The following is a 20,794-nucleotide window of genomic DNA, read 5'->3' on the forward strand; positions in this document are numbered from 1 at the left end:
ACTCTTCTTCTTGGCCATCAGACTTCTACACGGAACATTCAACACGAAAGCCACAGAGCCGAGCTATTTGGCATTTTCCAGTGAAGTGCAAGAAGTTAAATAAGTTATGCTGCTTCTTCTTTATTTTTTTTTTCCTTTATTGCTAAATGTATAGAATCTCAAGCACAGTCGAAGGAAAGGGTATGCCAGGAAAGGTGGCCAGCTCTTGGGGGTGGAGAGGGGTACCCCCAGGATATACCATGGGGGGGGGTACGAGGGTGCCCTGCTGGTCACCACCACCATCCCTCTCCACCCCCCCTTTTTGTTTTTAAGATGAGGTGTTGAGTATCCTGGAGTCCGAGGAGTCGGACCGCTCATCATAGTCATCCTCGGTGTACAGGGCCTGCTTGGTGACCAGGGGGCAGCCGTCCTCGGGGAGGGAGATGCGCGGGTCGTCGGCGGGGCGCGCGGGGAGGACGGGGGAGCCCCGGAAGCCGCCGCCGCCGCCGCCGGGGCCGGGGGCGGGGGCCGGGTTGGAGGGGAAGGCCCCGACGTACTGCGACCTCAGCTGGTACTGCTGCTGCAGCGTCATGGTGTTCCACAGGGTGACGTCGTTGGGCAGGAAGGGGCCCGAGGGGCTGCGGCCCAGGGTGTTGCGCAGCACCAGCGGGTAGCGGGGCGGCTGCGGGAAGGGGTGCTGCAGCGGGACGGCCAGCGGGCTGGACACCACGGCCGCCGAGTCCGCCGAGAAGCGCAAGGTGTCCGGGACGCGGAAGGCCGAGCCCACCGACCACTTGGAGGAGGAGAGCGGGTAGGAGCTCAGCGTGTGCTCGAACAGGTGCGCGCCCGACGGCAGCACCAGGCCCTCGGGCTCGGCGGGAGTCCGCTCGGCGGCGGCGGCGGAGGACAGCGAGGAGGACGAGGACGAGGAGGACGAGGAGGAGGAGCGGCTGGACAGCAGCACCTCCACGGCGCTCACCAGGTCGCCGCCGCAGCCCTTGAGGATGAGCTCCAGCACCGCGGGCTTCTGCTGCGGGAAGATCTTGCGCAGCACGTCCAGCGGGGGGCGGTTGGCCTTCAGGCCGAGGGGCAGCGCCACGGCCCCCGACGGGCCCTCGATCAGCAGCTGCCCGGGCTCCGGGGCCGCGCCGGGGGCGCTGCCGGCGTGGAACCTGGGGCTCCCCGGGCGGCTCTCCGGGGTGCTGCCGCCCGCTCCGTTCTTCTGGGCCGGGTACCCCGCCGCCTCGTCCACCGACACCAGCTCGGGGCTCTCCGGGGCGAAGCAGCCCTTGCTCTTGGCGCCGTCCGGGGAGCTCCGGGCGTCCGTGGCGGCGGCGGTGGCGTCTTTGTCGCTGTCGGTGGAGCCGCTGTCCCCCAGCCCGTCCTCCGGCAAGTCTGCAAGGCACAGGAGAACCGGGGTTCAGTCTTAAGGCAGAGGAGAACCGGGGTTCAGTGTTGCCCCCGGAGGAGGTGCGCGGGGACGGGGCGCAAAGGCGCGCCCCACCCCATCCCAAGGTGCGGGGAGGGGGGGGACCCAAGGGAGCCACAGCCACCACGAAAGCCTGGGGGCATGAAGGTCCACGCCTCAGAGTGCCGTGTGCAAAGAAGACACCCCCCCCAAACAGGAGATGGCTCCCAGGACCCAATAACCAGGCCCCAAGGTTCAGCTTTCCAGCTTCTGGGTCACTAGATCCATTCTCTCTCTCTCTCTCTCTCTCTCTCTCTCTCTCTCTCTCTCTCTCTCTCTCTCTCTCTCTCTCTCTCTCTCTCTCTCTCTCTCTCTCTCTCTCTATCTATCTATCTCACACACACACACACACACACACACAAGGGCATTTTAGTATTTTAGTATTTAGTTTTTGATCCGGGTGCCAGTCCTGGGGTTTGAACTCAGGGCCTCGGCACTGCCTCTGAGCTGCTTCTGCTCAAAGCCTAGTGCTCTACCACTCACCAGAGCCACAGTGCGGCTTCTTGGCCTGGTCGGAGACAAGAAAGGTCTCATTTTTCTGCCCAGGGCTGGATTCAAATCCTGATCCTCAGATCTCAGCCTCCTGAGTAGCTAGGATCACAGGTGTGAGCCACCAGCGCCCACCTGCATTTTAGTGTTTGAAATGTCCCCCCCCCCCAACACACACACATGTTGGCTTGGTGTTAAACAGGTTTTTGTGAGTCAGGTAATACTTTACAGTGGGGTACCAGGTTCATTGCTTAAGATAATGTCCAGCACTCTGAAAACATTACAGGATGGAATAGGAGAAACCCTAGCTCTCCTTGACACAGGTGGAAATTTTCTTAATAGAGACCCAGAAACACAACACATCAAAGAAAAGTTGGACAAATGGGATTGCATGAAGTTGCAGAGCTTCTGCATGGCAAAGGACATAGCTAGCAAGATCAATAGAAAGCCCACAGATTGGGAGATCTTCACTAGCCATACAACGGACAATGGTCTCATATCTAAAATATACCTGGAACTCAAAAAATTAAATCCCCCAACAACAAATCCTCAAAGAAACAACTGCCCAATAAATAAGTGGGCTAAAGACTTAAAGAGAAACTTCTCTGAAGAGGAAAGAAGGATGGCCAATAGACACATGAAGAAATGCTCAACCTCTCTAGCCATAAAAGAAAGGCAAATCAAAACAACACTGAAATATCAACTCATACCAGTTAGAATGGCTATAATCAAGAACTCTAATAACAGCAGGTGCTGGAGGGGATGTGGCCAGAAGGGAACCCTATTGCATTGTTGGTGGGAGTGTAAACTTGTTCAACCACTTTGGAAAGTAGTATGGAGGTTCCTAAAAAACTCCACATAAAGCTCCCCTATGACCCAGCAATCCCACTTTGGGGCATTTACCCAAACAATCACAAACAAGGTCATACTAAAGCTCCCAGCACAACTATGTTTATTGCAGCATTATTTACCATAGCTAAGATATGGTACCAATCCAGATGCCCCTCAGTAGATGAATGGATCAAGAAAATGTGGTATATATACACAATGGAATTCTATGCCTCCATCAGAAAGAATGACATTGCCCCATTTGTTAGGAAATAGAAAGACTTGGAAAAAAATTATATTAAGTGAAGTAAGCTAGGCCCCAAAAAACATAGGTCCCCTGGTTTCCCTTATTTGCAATAACTAGTATTTGCCTGAGACAAGCAGAGACAGTCAGATAAGTTGATGTTAGGCAAAATGAATCCCAAGATAAGGACTCAAATGGGTTTTCTTTCTTGCGATTGTTTCTAACATATTTATAAGATGATTTCTTTGTTGCTTTGTATATCCCTCCCCCATGGTATAACCCATTCTCACTGTATTTGATGTTGGTATACTTTGTGGAGGGGAAGGGAAAAAACAAATTGTTTAAATAGGGATACAGGTGGACCCATTGAAACAATGAGATGTACAAGATGTTATGTCGAAAACGAACTTTACAACTTTGGCAGGGGGGTAAGGGGGGGATGGGAGGGCAGGGATGGGAGGGGAAACAAAGGAGGCAACAATGCTTGATAAGAAAAGTACTCATGCCCGGGGAGGTGGCTCAGTGGTAGAGCGCTTGCCTTGCATGCATGAGGCCCTGGGTTTGATTCCCCAGCACCACATAAGCAGAAAAAGCTGGAAGTGGTGCTATGGCTCAAGTGGTAGAGCGCTAGCCTTGAGCTGAAGAGCTGAGGGACAGTGCCCAGGCCCAGAGTTCAGGTCCCACGACTGGACCCAAAAAAAAAAAAAGAAAAGAAAAGAAAAGTACTCATTACCTTGCTCATATGATTGTAACCCCTCTGTAAGGTATTTTCACAATTTTATAAAACTTATTAATAAAAAAAGATAATGTCCGGGGTGAAACAAAGACACCCCTCAGGTTGAAATCTTTGTGTGTGTGTGTGTGTGTGTGTGTGTGTGTGTGTGTGTGTGTGTGTGTGTGTGTGTGTGTGTGTGTGTGTGTGTGTGTGTGTGTGTGTGTGTGTGTGTGTGTGTGTGCTATTCCTGGGACTTGAACTCAGGGTCAAGTTGCTGTCCCTTGGGCTTTTTTTGCTCACGAATAGTACTCTACCACTTGAGCCACTGCTCCACTTCCTGCTTTTTGGTGGTTAATTGGAGATGAGTCTCATGATCTTTCCTCCCCTGGGTAGCTTCAAACTGCAGTTCTCGGATCTCAGCCTCCTTCCTGAGTAGCTAGGATTACAGGTGTGAGTGGCTAGTCTCTAAGCACAGGTTGAAGTCTTACTAAGAAGCCACTAAAGCACCTGGCTTGATAAGACAAAAAGAAAAAAAGAAAAGAAAAAAGGATTAACAAAACTGCACGGGAAGTTTTGTGCATCAATGAAACAACACGTCCAGACTTCAGGACTACATGTGCCAGAGGTAGATGTGTTTGCATGAACTGCATTTGTCAGTAACATTTAGAGTAAGGACTTTCAAGACTTTCACATTTTAGTTCTAAAAGGAGAAGAGGATTAGGAACATGACTCAAGTGGTAAAACACCTGCCTAGCAAGCACAAAGCCAGAGGTCAAATGCTAGTACCACAAAAGAAAAAAAAAGAAAGAAAGAAGAAAATAAAACTGAGACTTGTTAGTATTATTATCTTTAAAGGGCAAGTACTGCAGTGCTAAGCAGCAGAAGGACTGGGTAACTGGTTTGTTTAGTAGTCAATTCTAACAGACCTTTATGATAAAGGAACATACATACATACATATATATATATATCAACTATACAGTTAATATATTAAAGTTATATATATATATAAATTAGAGTTATATATACTATACATACAGTCAATTCTAACAGACCTTTACCACGAACATATACACATATGAATCAACTATATACAGTTTTGTATATCACAGTTATATATAATTATATATAGTTACATATATATTTATATATAATCATATGTAAATACATGTTATATATAACATATAATTACATATATTATATATTACATGTAATTGTATATATAATTATATATTATACATTATAGTTATATATAAATAGGTATATAGTTATATATACTATATAACTTTACAATGTATATAATAGTATAATATATATTATATAGTTTATAACTTATTATATATAATTTATGTTATATAATCTATAATTATATCATTTATAAATATATAATTTATATAGTTTATAATATATAATATATGGCTATATATTTATAATGTGTTATATATTAACATATATAACTATATTTAACTAGGAAGCTATATGTAAATAAAATTCATAACTATATGTAATAGTACATGATATATAACATACTAACACATAGTTATTCATAAATACATAATATATTATATAAAACTAGTATATGTTATATACTATAATATACTATTAGTATATTATATACTATTATATAAATAGTATATAAGTGTGTATATTAAGTATATATAATATATAGTCATATAATATGTGTTACATGTGAACATATAATATGCATAAGATTATATGTATACCTATTATATGTATTATATACTCAATATATAGTTATTTACTGCTTATATACTTTATATATAGTTACATATGAAATACATTTAACTAGGAAGCTATATGTAAGTAGAATTTTTAAAAATACACTAGCTACAGCTACTCAATCTAGAATAAAAGATCTGAAAATGAAACCTCTTAATGACCCAGTTGGCAGGTTGTGAATGGCTGGCTGGCCTGTGTTTTCAGGCCCTGTCTGAATAGTCTCATTGTGGGCTTCTCCACGGGCACCTGTTTGTATAGCGATAACCAGCCTGAAATTTCATCAAAGTAGCTTCTAGAAACCATCTCTGCCTGCTTGTTGTTAAATAGCCTTAAACAAAGACCAATTGATGACCATTCCCTTAATACAGCAAGTATCTTAAATATAATTGGAAAAAACAAATTTGAGTTCTTCACAAGGCAAACAAATATATGCCAAACCCAACTAAATATGTTTTGAAATATTCATAAATTAGATCAGCACAACTATCAATATTTTTATTAATATTATTATAAATATAAGAATAGGTATAGAGAGGGGCTTGAACTCAGGGCCCCAACCTTACTTGGCTTGCTTGCTAGGCTGGCACTCTATCATTTGAGTCACACCTCTGCCCTGGCTTTTTGCTGGTTATTTTGGAGCTAGAGTCGAAAATATCTAGGATTATAGTGGTGAGCCACTAGAGCCACTATCAATTATAAATCTGATGGAAATCATACTTATTCCAAATTTGCACTTTAATTAAATGGCTTCTTTCTTCAATACAAAATATAAGGTTTCTAATATGAGATTTACTTGCAATCTACATATATGAAGCTATCTTTACTTTCTATAGTGGCTGTGGAATACATAAAAGTCCTATTTTTCCCCCTAGGGCAAGGAAGTTCCCAAGTGTTATGCTATTTGAACTCCAAATCCTAGATCCAAAAGACAAAAGCAACAACAACAACAACAACAAGGAAAAACTTCTCAAGACTGACATTCTAATAAGACTTATTTAAACGTTCTTGACTCAAGACCAACTCACACTTCTATTAAACTCTTGAAAACAAGTAGACAAGGGACAGTTTGGGACTCTGTAGTGAAAAGAGCACACAATTAGATTTTGAACCCTGTTCTAAGGCATTTGGGAAAACAAGTCAAATACTCTTGTTCTTGTACCCTAAACACCTTTCTTATTTAAATTTAGCTTACATTATCTGTTGTCAGCATCAATTATTTGCTTGTTATAATAGGCAAAATGCTGAAGGAAAAAGAACAAGGAGGGAAACTTTGAAAGTTGAAGACCCACCTCTAAGTTGTAGAACTTATTCTCTAGGGTAAGTAAGAAAGGAGTAAGGGTAGGAGTGGAGTAAAACACAAGTGGCCAGGCAGGATTTGCTAAGCACTAAATACAATGTTCTAGCAGTGTTATTTACAGTAGTCTGAACTCAGAAGCAATCTAAATGTCCATCAACAGATAAATGGATAAACAAAATGGAGTAGATGTATATAATGGAATGTTATTCAGCCTCAAGAAAAAAAAAAAAAAGGAGCAAGATTCTGATACATGCTCCAACAGGGCTGCATCTTGAAAATATTTTGCTAACTGAAAATAGTTTGCTAACTGAAGTAAACCAGACATTAAAAAAATAGTCCATTTATATAAGAAACCTGGAATGGATAGATTCATAGAGACTGAAAATACAATGATGGTTAATAGGGGTTACTAGAGATAGTTATAAGGGAGTTCGTTTTTATTGGCAAGGAATTTTAGTTGGGGCTCATGAAAGCATTCTGAAAATGAATAATGGTGATAGGGGTTCAATCCTGGGAATATCCCCCATTGTTGCCAAATGGTACGTAGGAATATAACTAAAATGGCATATACGAATATAACTAAAATGGCAAAGAATCTGTTACATGTTTCACTGTAACACAAAAGAAAGCCAGTGACAGGTGGGTGGTTTCTGTAATCCTAGGTACTCAGAAGACTGAGATCAGAAGATCCAGATACAAAACCAGTACACGCAGGTAAATCCATGAAATTCTTATCTCCACCAAAAGGTCAGAAGTAGAGCTATGGGTCAAGTGGTAAAGCACTTGCCTTGAGCACAAAATCTCAGGGACAATGCCCAGGCCTTCAGTTCAAGTCCCAGGACCAACACACACACACACACACACACACACACACACACACACACACACACACACACACACACACACACACACACACACACACACACACACACAGTCCCAACAATAATAGAGAATGAAGTGGTTTGGGTTTTGTTTAAGCCCCAGTACTGGGGCTTAAATCACTGCCTGAGCACTATCCCTTAGCTTATCAAAAGCTCAAAGCTGGCACTCTCCTATTTGAATCACAACTCAGTTTGTGGCTTTTGCTGGTTAACTGGAGATGAGCCTCATAACCTTCCTGACCAGGCTGGCTTTGAACCATGATCCTCAGACCTCAGCCTTCACAGCAGCTAGGATTTACAGGCCTGCACTTCCAGCATCTGGCCTGGATGATGAATTTTTTAAGCAAGAGAAATATCTGATTCTTCCTGGGAATGAAAGGACTGTCAGAATGGCTAGAAAGCTAGAAACATGGCTATTTTTTTTTTTTTTTTGGTGCCAGTCCTGGGGCTTGAACTCAAGGCCTGAGCTCTGTCTCTGAGCTGCTTCTACTCAAGACTAGTGCTCTACCACTTGTGCCACAGCACCACTTCTGCTTTTTTCTGCTTTTGTGGTACTAAGGTATGGAACCCAGGGCTTAATGCATGCTAGGCAAGCACTATAAATAAGCCACATTCCCAGGCCGAAACATAGCTATTTTTAAGAGAAATGGCTAAAACTAAAAAACAACTTCATGTTCATAATTTTGTCAATCTTGATGAATTTCAAATACATATTTCAGGAAAAACTTTTAAGATCTATCAACCAAATTCTTCCGAAGAACACACAAACTCCAAAAGAAAGTGTTTTTTTTTAAAGCAGAAGGTTAGTGAGGGAGAATTAGAAAATGAGGTTCTGACTAATCATAAAAATGCAGTGGGGGCTGGGAAGGAGGCTCAATGGTAGAGTGCTTGCCTTGCATGCATGAGGCCCTGGGTTCGATTCCTCAGCACCACATAAGCAGGAAAAAAAATAAAGCCAGAAGTGGCGCTGTGGCTCAAGTGGTAGAACGCTAGCCTTAAGCTGAAGAGCTGAGGGACAGCGCCCAGACCCAGAGTTCAGGCCCACGACTGGACCCAAAAAATAAAAATTAATACATAAAAATTTAAAAAATGCAGTGTTTTGCAGGGTGCCAGTGGCTCATGCCTGTAAGCCTAGCTACTCAGAAGCTGAGATCTGAGCCACTTATTTCCAATTAACCACCAAAGAGAGCTGTTCAAGTGGTAGAATGCTAGGCTTGGGGGTGGGGGGGAATGCTCAGGCCCTAAGTTCAAGCCCCAGGACCATTATAGACCCAGAAAGAAAGAAAAAAATGCAGGAGTTTTTCAAAGTAGCAATAGATACACTGTATGGAAGTACACCAGAAACTGTGTGGCAAGATTATAAATCCTAATTTCTACCAGTTTTCCTAAGGTCTGCAGAATACACCTCATTAGAATCTTAAATGGCTGCCAGCTTGTAAAGCAACTGTGAGACCTGGTTGTAAAACCACGTTCCCTTCTGCTGCTTCCCTGGGCCACAGGATAGGTACCAAGCATTTCTGGTTACATCTTCAGGAGTGCTGTTGAATTTTGTTCCCATCATCCACCCTCTCTGGGCAGGTTCTGGACTGCTTAGCCTCTCCATCCGGGTGTTCAGGCTATCACCAAACATGAGAAACATTTATTTACAAGATGTCCCACGAACCAGGTTCATGAACCCAGGGCATGCTAATGACTAACTGAGCTCGGCACTGTTTCCTCTGTGTTCAAAGAGGAGACCGAAGCCAATGAAGAACGCAAGACTGATGCAGCTCAGCAGCATAAGATTCATGTGCTAAGATTCATGCAAGGAGCCCTAACATCCAACATTTCACACTTGGGCAAAAGAAGACAGGCCTCTGAACTGCCCCAGGACTCACCCAACCATGAGTTCCAAAGAGTAGAATAGACCATCTCTACAATTTTGTGGAACTCTGGCATCTAGCAGTGGTGGTATTGTTGGACCTAAATTAAATGCATGGCAAATGATTCTACTGTAAATACAGACTTTCACAAGTAATTATAGAGGGTACGCTTTAAGCCCTGTGATAAAGTGTAATGTAATAACAGGTGTTTCTTTACATCTCAGATTTTTTTTTTCAGAACGAAATGAACTTTTTAGATTGTCCAGGTTGGTTTAGAACACAAAGGCCTTTCTAGATATGGAAATCTGAAACTGCCAACTAAAAAAATGAAACAGGAAATACTCCCACATACTTTATCCTTTCTTCTTGAAACTGAGGCTCTAATTCCTAGAACATATGCAGTAAGAGTATATTTCAACTGATAACATTTTTAACTCTAGTACGTGCCTACAGAGAGTCAAAACAACTAGCCATCATCAACACACAGGGAAAATCCCCCATTTTATATGATATTTAAAACCAGCAATTAGCCAGGCGCCAGTGGCTCACGCCTGTAATCCTAGCTACTCAGGAGTCTGAGATCTGAGGATCGCAGTTCAAAGCCAGCCTGGGCAGGAAAGTTCGTGAGACTCTTATCTCCAATAAACCACTCAGAAAACTGGAAGTGGCGCAGTGGCTCAAGTGGTAGAGTGCTAGCCTTGAGCTGAAGAGCTGAGGGACAGTGTTCAGGCCCAAAGCTCAAGCCCCATGACCAAAATAAACAAACAAAAAAAAAAAAATCAGCAGTTAAAAGCAGCAGAATGTGCCGTTTCTAATGCAAAGCATCTAAATTTTTTTTTAAATCTTAATATTTATGCTTCAGAGTTCATGCATCATAGTTATGTACCATGGTTCATGAAGCAGAAATACTTACAACTACCTGTGAAATAGATCTCTCACTAGAGCAAAGAAGTAGATGTCAATTATTAGGAGAGAAATTTGGGGGATTGGGGATATGGCTCAAGTAGTCAGGCTTAAGACCTGACGCCAAATACCAGTATAGGAAGGAAGGTAGGAAGGGAAGGAGGGAAGAAGGGAGGGAAAGAGGGAAGAAGGAAGGAAGGAATTTCCCTATAGAAAAAATTCTATCAATTTCAAAATGTATATGCCATAACATAGGGCTTATTTTGTTGTTGCAGCTTTTAATCAAGAAGTGAAAATAAACATAATATACATAAAAGTAACTTCCAGTGCCAAATTTGGGTTTGCAATACATTTCTATGAATTATTTTCCCAAGTGAAAATGCAGCTCAGCTTTTTTTTTTTTAAGAATCTACATTCATTTCAAACATGTTCAGAAAGCCGAACACATGTGTTAGCCATTCTGCCTGGCACAGAAAAATGCAAAAACTTTCTGAGTTAGATGTTGTGGGTTTTCTTTTTTTACTTCTTATCCAATTATATTGAGAAAAACCAAAGGACATCTGACATCAGGATGAAAATCAGAGACAATGGCAGAAAGGAATTTCCTAACTCAGAAATCAAATCGCTGGACATTCCTTCCTCGGTCATGCATCTTTTGAAACAAAAATCACCACATTCTCTTTTCTTCACTTGAGCTTTGGGGGACACCCCTCTAAATAACAGGTTCCTTTGGGGAGTTTGTAAAGCATACAGATCCTACAGCACCAAGCAGGCAGGACTTCCTGGAGAAATCACTGCCAGCCAGAATTTGAGTCAGGTAGAAACTTCTTTCACTTTCCCTGGTTACCTTTCTCTCACACAAAAAGTGATGAAACACACACACACACACACACACACACACACACACACACACACACACACACACACACACACACACACACGAGAATCAATATGGTTGGAAAACTGAAGCATAGCGAGGAATACATCTTAACCTAAAAGCATTCCCTATTCTTCTGGACAGAGAAAGGCTGTGAATGTAACTAATCACGCTTTGCTTTCTTTGCTGTTTAGAAATCATTAATACCCCTGGTTTTAATAATGTATGAATGACAGTTCCATGTGTCAGAACACATGCTTAGAATCCCAGGACTCCACGGGACAAAACAGGAGAAATGGCCAGAGTTCCAGGATCCATGAGACCAATCGTTTTGGAGGTACAGAAAGGGCTGAGCTTCAGCAAATATAGTTTGCTACTGTAGAATACACAATTATATATATACTTATTTATATTAGTTATGACTAATATTAGTTACCACTGTATTATATATATATATATATATATATATACATATTCATTTTGACCTCTTTGTGCAGAAGGGAACACTTTAGGAAAGGTACAGGGGAAATTGCCTATAAATTTACCTATTCATTGGCATTTACAAAAGTGCAGCTGTCTACTCCTGTTTCCATCTACTTAACAAATATTCTTAAATTCCTTTACTGTGCATCCGGGTACTGTGCTGGGTGAACGATGACCCAGAAATGGCCAAATCATTGCCTCTTGGCCACTAAGGCCAAGAGGCCTTTTAGGAACTTCCAAGTTGATTGCCTCACTTCCCCCCCCCGCCCCCCCACCCTGCTTTTCCCCAAAGCAACCTAGCAAGTAGCTGAGAAGCCAGCAGCCAAGCAAACTGTAGCATCTTCACAGGCAACCTGGATCTCAGCTTCCCGGGTCAGTTGTTATTGTCAAGAGATTGAGGCTGAGTTGTTTCCCCTCTCCCCCTAATATACAACTGTTATTGGGTGGTTAATTGTGCTTTATATAGTTGTTTAATTACATAATAAAATGGGAAAGCCCACTTGCTTATATTTTTCCCTTCCCTTCTGAGAGCAGACGTTGGTAAAGCTTGGACAATGAAGGAGATGACTGAATTAAGGTTTTGTGGAATTCTTGGGCCATAACAAGACACATAACCAAAGCCTGTGGTAATCAGAAATGCACTGTGCCATCACAGCCAGATAACATTAGACCAAGAGGTGCGAGGACCTGTGCAGCTAATGGCTAAAGGGGCTGCAACAGGTCAAAGGAAGGGAGAAGGGAAGAAAAGTCAGGTAGGCAGATGGATTTTCTCTGGGCTCCATCTTCATCTTCTCCCTGTCAGGAAGAAGTGCAACATTTCCAGAAAAGGCTGCAAGTTCTCCGGGGACTTTGATTTATGAAGATTTACTCCCTTCCCCTTTGTAAAGCTGTTAGCAGAAAGTGCTGACTGGCTGGCCAGAAGATTTCTCATCAATGCTCTTTGATTGTATTTTGCAAACAAAATGCCTGTTGCTTGGTAACATTTCACTTGAGCTTGACCTTCTCCGAAAGTTATTGCTATCAGATTCGATTTACACTGTCCTCCTGTGATTACTGTAATCTTTTAAACTCAAGAGTTCATCCATCAGGGAAAAGAAAAGTTGGTTGTGTAAGTGGTAAGCAGGCTAGCCGCCAGATTTATAACACGGGGAGTGTGCTGGGGGATTCTGCCCTAGAGCACTGGATTCTGGTTCGTTGTCAGAGCACGCTGCTACACCACATCTCTGCAAACAGGAGCAAGCTGAGGCCAGGCAAATACACTGATAGGTTGCCCAGATAAGTAGGTTGCTTCAGATAAGTAAAGAAAAAGGTTTTCACATATGTCCCTTGCAATCTCTGGCATCTGATTGGTGGTGGTGTTTTTTAAATCTGGTTGCATGGATTTTGCTCAAACCGCTCTGGGTATTCACCCTGATGGTGGCTCAGCACCCCAAAAGCCAGCTCTGGACAAAGGTTTTTAAGTGACAGCTGTGCTCTCCATTTATTCCTTTTTGATCTACTTGTATTTTTAAGCCCCTGGTTTCAAGTTAACCATTTTAAAACCAGACTGTGTTTTCCAATTCCTGGGTACACTTCAGTCTTATGATCCAGCCCTAACTTTCTGGATGGTTCTTACTCTGCAGCCCAAAGAGTTTCCTTTCTTGCCTTGGGTAAGATCTCCCAGAACAGACTGACCAGGGACTTCTCTTTAGGACATTTTTTTTTTTAATGCACAAAATCAAAAAGATGAAAACAGACCATGAAGAGACCCAATCCAGCTGGGGCTGAAAAGTCCAATGCAAACATGAAGTAAAGAAAGTCTTCCAAAAATCTCCCAACTTCTGTCTTAACTTTCCCCCTTCACAAGCAAACCAACCAAACAGGAAAGGAGGTCCTCGCTTCCTGTTCGAGCTGCTCTCCTATCCCCTCACCAAATTTGCCTTCTCCTTTTCCTTCACAGACAAGTTGTATTTATTCTGATCATGGGTCTAGACTTAGGGATCTTTCCTCTCAAGGACCTGGGTGGAGGGCCCAGCGGAAGAAGCCCGGGTAGGAAAGAAAGCCACAACCCGAAAGATTGCAGCTTCTCACCTTGGCTGTGACCCTTAACTTCTCTCAACTCTAGAGCACCAAGTCCTGAAAGGCGGGCTGGGCTGGAAGAGAATGCTGATTCAGATACTCCAGCAGCAAAAAGACATCCTGCTGTTTTTAACAGGAGGAAGTGTTCGAGAGAAATGAAAAGAATAAACAAAATACCTTAGTATATAGAGAGACAATACAGAGAGACTATTAAGTGAATTTGGAGCTCAATCAAAATCTAACAATTCTAAGTCAGGCACAGATGGCAATCCAAAAGCAAGAGAGATCTACAATTTTAAAAAATTAAATATACACTTTAAAGCTGGGCACCAATGGCTCCCCACTGTAATTCTAGCTACTTAGGAGGCTGAGATCTAAGGATTATGGTTTGAAGTCAGCCCAGACAGGGAAGTCATGAAACTATTTTCAATTCACCAAACCACTGGAGGCGGTTGGTAGAGTGGTTGAGTAGAAAAAACTACAGGACAGGCTCTGAGATCAAGTCCTAGTACCAGCACACACACACACACACACACACACACACACACACACACACACACACACACACACACACACACACACACACTTCCTTTAACCCATCCATCTATAGCTAGAAGGCTAGAAGTACAATAAATAGGATAGAGAAATTCTTCTTAGAAATTACACTGAAAAGGATGTTTAAACCTGTCCCATCTTTACTTAAATTCCTTTTTATATACATTCCTTAATTTTTTTTTTGTTTTGGTACTGGTCCTGGAGCTTGAACTCAGGGCACTGTCCCTGAGCTTCTGTGTTGAAGAATAGCACTCTACCATTTGAGCCATTGGTCTGCTTCTGGTTTTTTATGGTTCATTGGAGAGAGAAAAAAATCTCAAGGACTCTTCCTGCTGGGGCAGACTTCAAACCACGATCCTCAGCTCTCAGACCCTTGAATGGAGTGAGCCACCAGCACCCAGCCTTTTGAAGAATCTGATATAGGATTTGGCAAATATTTATTTCAGATATGAAGCTGAGTTTGACATTCATGTGTCACTCCCTGAATATAGTGGGTTTTCTCTAGACATGCCCTGCAAACATCCTTCCTAAGGCAAGTTCTTTTCTCAAAGATTTCTAGACAGGACAAAATACCCCATGTGCCCATACACCTGCCTTTGTATGGGGGGGGGGGGGCGGAGGGCAGACACTTCTCCACAGCTATGTACCAAAGAGGCCATTGGCCCTGAAAAAAAAAAAAGTCCAACCAGGTTTTAAAAAGTAAAGTTCACAAAATCGTAGATCTACAGGATTTCACTGCCAATATTTAGAGATTCCTGTGGGTCTAAGAATTTACTACCATCAATGAGCTACTTAGCTGGGATATCTGATATGTTTCTAAATATGCATGGTATGTTACAAATATATTACAAGAGCAAATGCAGGAAAGGTATAAACACATACAACGGCTTCCATCAGATTTCTTTAACTTCAGCATCACACAGACTCTTTTCGTTTTTACATGCATTGCACAGAAGGGACCCACTTGTATGTTCCTATTTCTACAGGAAAACCAATTATCTGGTGTTTTTTTTTCCTACCTCCACACTGCATTGGAGATTAGATTTAAAGAATAGTATTACAGGAGTCAAAATAATTGAAGAAGAAAACCAGAGCTATGTAAAGGAATGTGTAGGTATGTGGTTGACCAGATGGTAACTGGGCTTCTAAGTCCCTCACAACTTAGTTTTTTTTTTGAAAGATATCTCTCTTACCTTTCCTTGCAATTACTTGCTTTCAATTTGGAAACCTTAGGGTATCCTTGCATACTTGGTAAAGAGAGGAAAAGAGGGAGGAAAGAAGGGAAGGGAGAGGTGAAAGAGAGAAAACATCAGGTCTAATTTGTCTAGTCTTAATCTTTTGTCCTTTTTTATTCCCCCAAAGCTTATGTTCTGTTGCTACTGCAGCTGCTACTCTGCCTTTCCTCCTGCCCCCACTTCTCTTTCTTAAGACTCTCTAACGGGCTATTTGAGAGAACCGAGGGGCACAGGATGTATGTAAAGAAATCTCCTCTTAGACAAGCACCAGGCTACCCAAGGCAGTGTGAATGTAGCAAAGTGCTACCTCTGACATTAGCTCTGACTTTTGCTGTAGTCCTGGGCAGGGTAGGGGTGGTGGTAGAATAACAGCTAGGAAAACTAACAATGGAAAGTCTGAGAAGAGATGACAGGTGTAGTGGTGTCTGTTTGTAATCCTAGCACTCAAGAGGCTGAGGCGGGAGAATGAAGAGGTCAGCCTGGGCTCTGTGGTGAGATGCTGTTTTAACGAAAATTAAGGAAGAGACACTTTTACAGCTGAGATCCCAATTTCCTCGCGACAAAACCAGGACACTCTTCCTGCATCTCTGTAGCAAAACCATAACTATGAGGAGAGACAAAAGAGAGACAACTAGGAAAGGTGCATGCCTCAGAGAAAGGCTTATCCCCCGCTGTATTCAGTATCTGCACTTGTTCAGTAAACTCTTCTGTCCCTCCTTTAAAACACCCTCTCACAGAAGCTGTCTGCAGGGCTTCAGGCCTAGACAGCAGAACTGAGGACAGGGGCAAGGCCCTGGATCTAGGCTACAGGCTCCTTTCTCATTCCCATCCAGTGAGGACAGCTTCTCCATTCCACACAGCAGTAGCCCAATGCTCCAGAAAGTCACTCTGCAGGCAGGGGTAGCTTTGGGGGTGAATGGGAAGCCGCTGTACCTCAGTCCACTGTAAGCAAGGAGAGGCGAAACAAAACCTCCAAGAGCAGTCTTCCAAAAGGAAAAGGGACTTCATTTCTACCAGTGGGCTTCAAAGGAGTATCTCCCAAAGATTCTGAGCACCTCACATCGGAGTTGGGGATATACCTGGAGAGTGTATTGTGTGTGGGTGTTACAAGTAGATGGTATAGAAAGAATGAGGCACTCAATTTTCAGAAAACCCAAAATGGGGTCCCCTTTCCTTCAGGGGAGGAGTCCAAAACAGTTGCTAACTACACACGTTTGAGTCTTCAGTTTGTTATAAAACCAAAGAGATGGCGAGGCAGGGGGGGGGGGTTACAAATTGGTTCCGATAATATACTTTTAAATAATATATATCGTTTTGCACTGTTAGTCTTGAGAACACAGAAACTTAGCAAAACATAAGGCTGCACCACTACGGCTGGCTGGGCAAATGGAATGAGAGATTTTTTTTTTTTTAACTAGAGGGAGACCCGGGGGCACAGGGGAAACGGAGGTCAATTCCAGAACTCAGTAAATTTGACCCTTCACTTCCTATAGGAAGACCGTGGGCCTTCCACTCTGGAATTCTAGTATATCAACTGCCCTGAGGAGGTGAGCTTTCCTTTGAGTATATCGAAACAGCCCATACACTCTACTGAAATTCAAGAAGCTGGAGACTCTCTGGGAGGAAAAAGACTGAGGGATCCGTTCCACTGGGGAGAAATGAAATGAAGGAAAGAGATAGATCGAAAGGGGATGCATATCCCACCTAGGGGTGGAGGAAAGGAGAAGAAAGCGGGGAGAAAGGGAGACAAGAAAGCCTTCGCTCTGAACCCTGGTTTTTGCAAGCTGAGGCCCAAAGCCACCTGGAAAACTGCTTTCCCCAAGAGGTTTTCCCTCTCTGCTATGTAGGTTAAGTTTTGTTTTTACTTCTTCAACCCACATGAAAAAAAAAAAAAAAAAAACTAAGGCAGCCTGGGAAACGGCAAAAAAAAAAAAAAGACCAAAGTTGTGCCTAAGGAATTGATCCTGGACAAGCCTGAAATAGCTGTTGTGTCTTTTGAGTCCCCAGAATGAGGCTTCTTTCAACTAAAATGTAAGTCTGGGGGAAGACGCAGCGCGCAGCTAACAGGATTACAGGTTCACTCAAGTCGGTAACTCATCCAAGCCCTGGGCCTTGGCTCGGAACTGCACCTGCCAAAGGCCTGCCCGGCAAACGTGAGGCCCTGGAAACGGTGCCACCCAGAAAGCCCGGTCGATCGCAGGGTGCACGGTGCGCGGGCGCGAGCTCCAAGTTCAGAACCCCACACTTTCTGCTAAACTCAAGGCAAGGGACCTGGCGAGGCCGATGCACCGGTGCACGGTCCGGTCCTGCCTTGGGGCTCCAGGGTTCCCCCCCCCCACACACACACACACACGCACGCACGCACCGAAGTCTGCGCTCACCTGGCTTGGCGAGTTGCGCGTGCAGCGCCCCGGCCTGCGCCTCGCTGGCCCAGCGCAGCGCGGCGGCCGCGGCCAATTCAGCGGCCGGGCGCGGAGGCGGCGGCGGCGGCGGCGGCAGCGGCGGTGGCGGCGGCGGCGGCGGCTGGGACGCCTGCGAGGCTGGCGGCTGCGGGGTGGCCGCGGGGTCCCCGGGTGGAGGCCCCGGCAGCGCGCGCAGCGAGTCGGGGATGAGGCTCTCCAGGCTCTCGTTGGCCTGCTGCCGGCGCAAGGCCACCTGCGCCGCCATGACCCGCTGCCTCTCGATGATGAGGATGCACTTCTCGCAGGTGCAGTCCTTGAAGCGGCAGTAACGCTTGTGGCCCTTGAGCCAGGACAGCACGCCGTGGTTGCGGCAGCGCGCGCACTTGGGCGTGCGCTGCAGGGGCGCCCGCGGTGGCTGCGACACCGGGCCGCCCATGTACAGGTAGGGAGATCCGTAGCCGTTCATGCCCGGGACGCCCGGGAGAGTGGAAGGGGGCTGGCGGCTGGATCAGGCCAGCGGGGCGCTCCGAGATGGCGGGGCCCAGGAGGGCTCAACTCCTGCGAGGTGACGATCGGCCTCCGGACGGCTGCAATCCCCGCCTCGAGGACTTCACTTCCCCTCTCCGCGTGCGTCCCGGAGCGAGCGGCGGCGTGGTGGCGGTGGCGCAGCCGTCTGTCTCTCCAGATCCTGAAGCGCTGGCTCCCGGCCTCGACCTCCCCGGCTTGGTCCCCACCGATCTCCACCGCCCCCCCCACGCCCGCCGTCGAGGGCCGCGTCCAGACCCGCACAGCTCCACCCGCGCGCACGTCCACCTCTTCCCACACGCCGCCCGGGCAGCCGCCAGAAGCTGGCGCGAGCTCCGGTTTACCCACCGATCCGACGCTTCTGCAGCTGCGGTCTCGGCTGGCCCCCGGGGCTCCGCACCTCCTCCGCCGCCCGCCCTCCCTCCCTCCTTCCCCTCCCTCCCCCCCGGCCCCTCCCCGTCCCCCGCCACCCCCCCTCCACCACTCCCCGGGTCCCGCGTCTCTCGGCCCTCCTCTACCCCACGCTCTCCTGTTCCTCCACGCACGGGGGTCCTCGCACTTCACCTGCCTCGCCACCTGCAAGCCAGGCCACTCTCGCGGGGGGCGCTCACGGCCCCCCCATTCCGCTCAGCCCTCGCGCGCGCTACCCGTTCGGGGAGGCGGGAGGGACTGCGTGGCGCGCGTCGCGGTGCGCTCCGGGCAGGGAAGGGGAGGGGTCTGCCCCGATGAGGGGGGGCGGGTCCCCCACACGCCAGCGCGGCGGCGAAAGCGGTCCCCGAAAGCTCTCTTCTTGCACCCTCCAGGCCCGATCTGGAGGTACGGCGCCCCAGATCGCTTTTATCCCACCCCTCCCCACTCCTCCCCACTCCTAGGCTACGGAAACTCCGCTCGGCGAGGACCGGAGCCCGCAGGAGGGCGGCGCGGCACCCCAGACCCGGGTTTCGAGGAGAGGCGAGTCCTCCTGCGGCCACGGGCGGGTGGAATGAGGGGCCGGGGGGGGGGAGGTGGAGGAGGGGGTGAAGGAGGGGGAGGTACAGACCCAGGAGCTTCGGGACTGTCTTCTTGGTTTCCTTTGGCAAACTTTTTCTTTTGTTGCTCAAGACGAAACAAGCGTGGATGTGTGGGGTTGGGGTTGGTTTTGTTGTTGAAAAGAGAAAAAGAAAAGTCAGCCTGACGAGCTGTGGCAAGCGAGTTTGATTTTTCGATCCTCTTCTCCCCCGCGCCCCGATCTGAGGACGTCTTGGCCCGGAGAGGCCGGCGAGCTGCTCGTGCGGACGGTCGCCCTGGGCGCCGGGCTAGACTTTCACAGAGGGGACGCACGCGCCACGTTCAGTGTCCCCCCCCTTCCGGGTCGGCCGGCGGCCTGTGTTCCTCTTCCCCCCATCCCCCACCCAGCATCGCTGTACCCCCACGAAGGCCTCGCGTGACTCGGGTCAAATCCTCAGGATGTGGAGCCGGCCCCAGGCCATCGGATCCCACCCACACACGTCTTTGGCGGGAAGGACGGAGGGGGCCTTTCCCCCAAGGTGACCATAGAAAGCTTTAAATGTATTTGACAGCTTTCAATTTGTTCTAGATGGTTCCCCATTTCCAGTGAGCGCGGGTTTGGGGGTCTCATGCTGATGCGCGCTAACGACGCGCGCCTAAAAAACAGCTGAAATCCTCTTAACCCTCGAACAGCCACAACCCAACGAACCCGTCAGACGCTGAGATCTCCGGACTCCGCGCCCGGAGGCGAGCTTACGGGAGTCTGCAGCGGTGCCAGACCTCTCCGCTGCTCGGGGGCCCCAGAGCTGTTCACCGCCCCGTTCACTGCCGTGGACGCCGGCGAGCTACCCACCACCTCCTTCGGAGGTCGACGTGAACTCGAACACGGCGCCGCCGGGGGTCCCGGCTGCCCACCCACCCCTCCTGCGCCTAGATGGGTGATTGGGGAAGGAGAAGGGGTGAGAAGGAGAAGCCAGACGCGTGCGTTTATTTCTTACAAGCTCCAAACCAACCCGGGGTTTTCGATCCATCAGGGGTAGGGGGCAGGGGGGGGAGGGAGGGAAGCCAATCTGGTGGGGCTTGGGGAGGAAGCTCTTACACGTCCGCAAGAACCCCGGGGCCAAAGCTGGGCCCCGCAGTCTCTCCGCACCTCCACCCCCTCCCCGCCCCAGGCCTGGTCCCTCCTCCACCCCCCAAACCCTTTAATCCCTCTTCTCCTCCCACTGTTCACCAGGCCTGCAAAGCCCGAAAACACTACAGCGGGAAGG

The 20,794-nt window shown here is 46.7% G+C and overlaps 1 protein-coding gene across 1 annotated transcript; it reads right to left on the reverse strand.

Moving 5' to 3' along the window:
* Positions 1-307: 307 nt before the first annotated feature.
* Dmrt3 (doublesex and mab-3 related transcription factor 3) lies at positions 308-18,480 on the reverse strand. The gene is made up of 2 exons (XM_070035452.1): positions 17,994-18,480; positions 308-1,374 (listed from the first exon to the last, which is right to left on the reverse strand). Exons 1-2 carry the CDS (start codon positions 18,478-18,480, stop codon positions 308-310), a joined length of 1,554 nt encoding a protein of 517 aa, XP_069891553.1.
* Positions 18,481-20,794: the final 2,314 nt, after the last annotated feature.

Source organism: Dipodomys merriami, unplaced genomic scaffold, assembly GCF_024711535.1.
Source record: "Dipodomys merriami isolate MVZ:Mamm:240054 unplaced genomic scaffold, mDipMer1.0.p SCAF_26, whole genome shotgun sequence".
Lineage (NCBI taxonomy): Eukaryota > Metazoa > Chordata > Mammalia > Rodentia > Heteromyidae > Dipodomys > Dipodomys merriami.

Excerpts from the sequence above, each read along its gene's own strand:
- Dmrt3 (XM_070035452.1), bottom strand. The coding sequence starts at position 18,480 with ATGAACGGCTACGGATCTCCCTACCTGTACATGGGCGGCCCGGTGTCG. Across the intron at positions 1,375-17,993 it reads CGCGCAACTCGCCAAGCCAG|ACTTGCCGGAGGACGGGCTG; the intron begins GTGAGCGCAGAC and ends TGTGCCTTGCAG.